The sequence below is a fragment of the Cyprinodon variegatus genome, unplaced genomic scaffold, assembly GCF_000732505.1.
Source record: "Cyprinodon variegatus isolate N-32 unplaced genomic scaffold, C_variegatus-1.0 Scaffold10, whole genome shotgun sequence".
Classification (NCBI taxonomy): Eukaryota; Metazoa; Chordata; class Actinopteri; order Cyprinodontiformes; family Cyprinodontidae; genus Cyprinodon; species Cyprinodon variegatus.
Genome location: NW_015150463.1, coordinates 2,463,711 through 2,469,940, shown reverse-complemented (window position 1 = coordinate 2,469,940; position 6,230 = coordinate 2,463,711). Strand labels below are relative to the sequence as shown.

General features: G+C 41.9%; 1 protein-coding gene across 1 annotated transcript in view; it reads right to left on the bottom strand.

Annotated features, from left to right (window-relative positions):
* macrod1 (MACRO domain containing 1) overlaps nt 1–6,230 on the bottom strand; it is a 208,683-nt gene that overhangs the window by 197,634 nt on the left and 4,819 nt on the right. The window contains exon 3 of the mRNA XM_015379580.1: nt 5,861–5,968. Coding sequence (XP_015235066.1) covers nt 5,861–5,968 — 108 coding nt within the window. The remainder of the gene's footprint in view (nt 1–5,860; nt 5,969–6,230) is intronic.

Below are 6,230 nucleotides of genomic sequence, written 5' to 3'. Positions count from 1 at the left end.
AAAGTAATCAACCAAGACTTTCGCGACCCCCATGCAGTACCTCCGCAGACCCCCTAGGGGTCGCGGACCCCCTGTTGAAGACCTCTGTCTTAGACATTTGAATTGAGAAAGCTTCCTGGAGGGGAAGCGAAACGTCTTCAAACCTTGGAAACCAAGTCCAGTGGATTGTTTTTTAAACTTTTACGGAATAAGGTAAAATTAGTTCTGACTAAAAGCAACACTAAAGTCTCGCTCCCGTTTGGAAGCCAGCATCCAAATGATGGGGCTGCGTTTTTGGATGAGGAAGGCTAAAGTTTAACCCTGTATAAACTGAAAACAGCATTTCAGAACCAAACCCACAGCAAAGCAAAAGGTGATGGTTTGGAGAAGCTTGGCTCCTTCAGGCTGTAATAAATGGAGCTGATGATGCTCAGCCATCAGCAACCAGAAGTCCTCAGGGGATGGAAGGACCGGTCGCCGGCTCCTGATGCCCACTGTCCCTATTAAAGGGGTTTACAGCCAGTTTAGGTTAAGGGGGAAAAATAACTCATTCACTTAAAGGAAAGTTAGAATTAGGACTGCAACTAACAATTATTTTGCAAATTGATTAATCTGTCGATAATATTTTTAGATTAATCGATAAATAATCGGATAACCAAATGTTCCTCAAAGAAGACTTTTTACAAAATTAAGCCAGGTGAAACTAAAAGTAGTTCTGGATAGAGCATATTCACAGATGAAAAAACTTTTTTATTTTAAATGCAAAATTTTTAAATATTTTTTATAATTTTAGTATAATTGCTGCTAAAGGGTTGGTTACCTGTCACCTAAAGGCATGCTCTACAATCTCTAAACTCCAGTCAATGATTACGGTAATCGATTACTAAATTAGTGGACGATTATTTCAATAATCGATTAATCATGATTAATCCAATTAATAGTTTCAGCCCTAGTTTGGATAACGTTTTTTTTTATTTTTACCTATTATTGGAAAACAGTATTTTTTGTTACATCAACTCATTTTTTTTAAAGAAATCCAATATTGTAAGGTGAACACAGATCATCTGGTTCATGTTTGGTTCAGAGATCATCACAATCTTTCTCTGTAAACAAGAGCCTTTAGAGGAGGTTGAGGCGGAGACGCTGACCCTCCTGCTGCATCCTTTTCTGACTCTTCCCCCCCTTACTGTCTGTCAGCACACCGGCTGCGCCGTCCATCACCAGGTCCGCCTGCGTTTTTAAGGTCTCTTATCAGCGAGGGAGGTTGCAGCACAGTCCAGAGACTCTCCGGTTCTCATCCTGTCTGTCACCTGCAGTCCGACTCTAATCTAGTATCTCTCAGCTGTTGCCACGCTGAGAGGGCTTTTCAGTGCCAACGCACAGCTTTATCTCTGACCAGCAGAAGAGAGACCCCATCTCCTGCACACACATGCATATGACAGTACACCTGCACCAAAAAAATAAGTAAAATTCCCCTCACAACGCACACACAGATCCACTGATGACGTAAAGTATTGCATAAACTCACAAAACACTCCTGTAGGCTCTAAATTGTGACAATGACAAGAGCTCTAAAGACTGAGATAGCACAGAAATATTATTTATCACTTCACAGAGCGTGGCTTAATTTAAGGACAGTTTTTTATGTCCTGGCTTGAAAGATTTATCAGCCTACTCTGCTGCTGCATTTCCTTCCACCGGGGGAAAAAGAAAAAAAAAAGGACATCACCAACAGCAGAGAGGCGACACTTTATCTGTTTCTAAATCACTTTCAATTACACTGCAGCTTTGCTGTTCTACAGAGAAAACTTAAACTTAATTTCAATTTCTTAACTTGACCAGCTCCAAACTGAGGATAAGCAAGTATAACACATGAAATGAAGAACAGGATCTTTGGAGGTGAAAATCCAGCTCAGTGAAGCCAAGCAAATTTGCATTTAATCAGATCGAAAAAAGGTTTTAATGCAGAGTTAGTTGGAGAGACGTGAAGTAAATGCAAGCGCACGCACACACCCGCGCCAAGAACTCATTTCTCCTGCGACATTTCATTGTGCAATCCATCTTAATCAGCCAGCCCATCAGAGACAATATATCCTCCCCTCCATCCCCATCTCCTTCTCCAGATGGATTGATTGAGGGGTGTAAAGAGGAGGATGTTTCTGCCCACCGTCTCCTCCCACCCAAACGTCCCCTCCGCCCTCCTTACCAGGACAGCTCTTAAGTGCTTGTGGGTTTTTATGTTTGTAGTGTTTTATAGGAGTGGGCAGAAGCCAGGGGCTGTAAAAGTGTTGGGACATGGGTGGGAGGGAGAGGAGGGAGACAGGGGGGAGAAGAGGAGGTTGGAGGCGGAGATGAGAGTTACTGTAAATCCAGTCTTTATAGGGAGAGGAGAGGAGAGGAGAGGAGAGGAGAGGAGAGGAGAGGAGAGGAGAGGAGAGGATTCTTTAGTTGGGTGCAGAAAGCATAATGTTCCTACCAGCCAACTTTCTGTTTTTAACCATCATCCACAGCTGACTGACAGCGTTCAGCAACAAGTGGAGGAGGGGGGTTGTTCTGCTAGGAGGTAACCCCATCACAGTTTTTCTATGTTGATGGGTTAAATGATTATTAATGATTATTCCCAGAGCGTATCCAAACATTTGGATACAAAGATGTTCTGATTTCATATGAAATCCATTTTTTTTCAAAGCTAAAGCTGCGTTCTTCTCTTTGACCTTTGCTGCCGTATGTCTGAATCCGTTTGCTTCTTTGCCTTTATCACGGGCTTGTTTCTGTATCTGTGTGTCAGCTTCTCTCTACCAGCAGGCCCTGGAAGTCTCCTTCTCCCAACCTTCCCACCAGTCTGTCCGTGTTGCATATAATTGGCCGCAGTTGGCTTCAACTGAATGCCTGCCGCCTTAGGGGCTAAATGATGCTTCAAGGCCTTCTGGAGCAGCCAAAGAAAATCCACAGCCCTCCCTTCCACATGTCAAAAACCAAAGGCGCCGTCTTGGAGGCTTTCTAAGCAGGAGCTATGCTGGTAAGATTAGCAAAAGAAAAAAAGATGAGGACTCCATCTCTGCTCGCTGCGCTCTCCCATTTCAATGTCACATTACCTAAAGTGCGACTGTCACCCAAAGCCTCTTAGTCAATCAGTTAGTCACTGAGGAAGAAGGTCGCCCTCTTAGCCAGCAAAACAGCCACACAGAGAGTCAGCAGGACAGCCAATCAGTCAGACAGAAAAGGATGTTCAGACCTTTCTGCCCAAAGCCCTTTTCAGGCTAACCTGTACCTGCTTGTTGCCATGGCGATGCAGAGCAAGATTTAAATACTAGCCTGTGCCCTCTCCCCATCTGGCTTTTATCTTCTTCTCTCCTCTATCCCAGACTCCTCTCTGGGTTTTTTCTTACTCTGAGCGCGCCGACTCTCTCGGTCATGATTCCTCAGAGTTCTTCTTCTTTTTCTTGTCTCTCCCCTGCCTCACCTTGTTTCGTCCTCTCTGCAAAGCGACACTTTACTAGCTCTTTTCATCTTGTTAATTCAACGCAACCCTGCATCCTGAGACTCTGTTAAAAAAAACCCTTTAAAAAAAAAAAAACAACATACAAACTAGCTTCCCCAGACACACACAGACTGTAACTTACTGTGTAAACACTCATAATTACCCAAATATTTGTAGGCAGAGCCACACGGCTGCACACAAACAAAAGCAATAACTGTATAAACAGAAGTCAACAATCAACATGTTTATTAGGTGCTGGCACAGCGTCCGCCTGCTGACAGTCAGCTGCCAATAAAAATCCATAATTTTCAGCTGAAGCCTCATCATAAAGCATTGTTTAGGCCCGTCCGCCCCGCTCGCTGCTGATACGCCACCTGTGCCAAGACTTAGATCAAATTTCCCCTAAATACTAAAAGTGCCTTAGAGAAGACACTCCTGGTGGAATACACCAGTATTTGGCTCCATCTAATGGTAACCATTAGGGCTTTAAGACTACTTTTTAGCTTCTTAAAGCCAAAACTAAAAAGGGACGATAAATTTTGGTTGGTTTGCTGAACTGACATGGGAACATTTTATTTTTTAATTGCTTAATCTCAGCATTTTAAACTCAGAAGTGTACTTTTTCAACTAGTTATGCTCCAATTTGATATGTTTCCAATCATATCCAGACCTTTTTTAACTGCAGAGGAACTCTGGCGCCAAGCAAGTTTAGAAAAAACCAAAGCAAAGGCCTGCTCTGCGTAATGACACTAGAAAATAGATCACGTCAGTTCTGTTCTCTTCATCGGAAGCCTAAAAGTCAGAATTTAGGTATGAAATTTGACCTAAAATCTCACACATGAAATAAATAGCTTTTTCAGTGATTTTTCAAGAAGTCAAAAAAACCTAAACTGAGCCCAATCCATGAATCAGCAGACATTACAATCACTTTTAGCAGCTCTAACCAAGAACTGGTTTCCTTGTAATAAGTCAGTTTGTTGTTGAGGACTTTAGATTCATCCTACTTTACAACACGTCTTTAATTCCTTAAGGTTTGCACACATTTGACTCCATCAGGCTGTTCCCTGACATACCTTCAGTTGTTTATCATTCTCTCTGTTGCAGATTTACTGCTTTGTTTGGGATCAGTGATACTTGACCACCGCAGAGTCTGGGCCAAGCTTGACAGATGGAAGGAGATTCATCTCTAGAACACATCAGCCTACAGGGGAGATCTGCTCCGGCGCCCGGATCCAAAAACAGCCTTCCTCCAACCACCAGTTTGACGATACATACAAGGGCTTATACATCACAAACGGGCCCCAAATGCTCCAAAGCACGTTTCTAGGGACGTCCTGTCGTTTAACTTGCTAATTATCAGATTTTTTTTTTTTTTTAAACCAACTGGTTCTTATAGAGAGCCGTTTAACACATGAACACAAAGAAAAAAAATCTAATTTATTCCAAACACACACAGCTTTGTATTCAACTAATCAATGCGAGCATTGCAGTGTCCTTGTTTATCTGCAAATCTCATTACTCCACCTAAAAACTGGCCCCAAATTTAGGATCGGCTCTCACTCAGGCTTTTGAGCCACTATGAGGTATCATGACCAAAGCAAATAAAAGGCATTTTGCTCAACTATTTCTAAGTCTAATCAGTGTCTCTATTTACAAAAGTTATTCCAAAGTCTCTGTCACTGGGTATTCATGCAAACCTTCTGTTCTTGATCTTATCCTAAGATATCGTAAAAGAAGAAAATGCAACACTTCTTCTTGAAACGATGTAGACATTAACTGATTTTTCTATTCTCCTTTCTCACAATGCTCCTAAGTTTTTGCATTTTAGCAATTAATACCGAAACCTGACCTGAGCTGTGGAGGCAAAAAGGGATTATTTTATCGGTCACAAGCTTCCACCATTCATTAAAAGCTAAGCAGTCCCTTTGTTATATTTGTATTGGAAATCTTTGGTATTTTCAACAGCTCTAAATAGCAGTTCTCTTGTTCTCGCTTTCGTTAGAAGGGTACTTAAATTAGTTGAAAGAATATCTTGAACACAATGCTGATAATCACTTGAAAGCCTCTGGCTGTCCCACCAACACTTGAAAAATACATTATGCACATAATTACAGCTTTGACGTTGCTCACAGATGTTTCCTGCAAAATTTATGCATAGGCACATCAATGCACAGCCAGGCTAAACACTGCTGGAACCTTTTAAATTCATAATGCCTTTTTAGATTTCCCCTTCTCGTGTTCTTCAGAGTGTTAATTCTTCTGCTTTTTGTTGGAGACTGAAGCAAGGGGGGAAAAAAACATACATCTAGTTTATGATGCAAGAAAAGAATTGTTCTTTCCTTTTTATGGTGACTGAAGTTATTCAGAGACAAAACAGCTAAGGAAACACTCATTCTGTACCTGCATTGACAATGGCATCTATCTCCAGCTTGGTGATGTCGCCACTGTACACTGAAATCTTCTGGTCTAACTTTTCATTTCTCTGGTAGCGACTTGGCTCAGAGGCTCCTGAGGAGGGGGACAAACACAGCAAGGGTTAGATTTATAAATCTGTTCAAAGAGCAGCAATCAGCAAGCTGGGGGAACAGGTACTCAGGAAGTACAAGAGCTCCCTCTAGTGGTATATCACAATTCTGCATTTTCCAATGTGTAAATTTTGTATGTTATTTCAAGATGAGGGGTCAGGAAGTTATCTCACACACCATGTGGCTCGTATGTAGTGGATACGGATGCCTCTAAAGATGAATGTCCATCTTTGGAGGCATAAAGA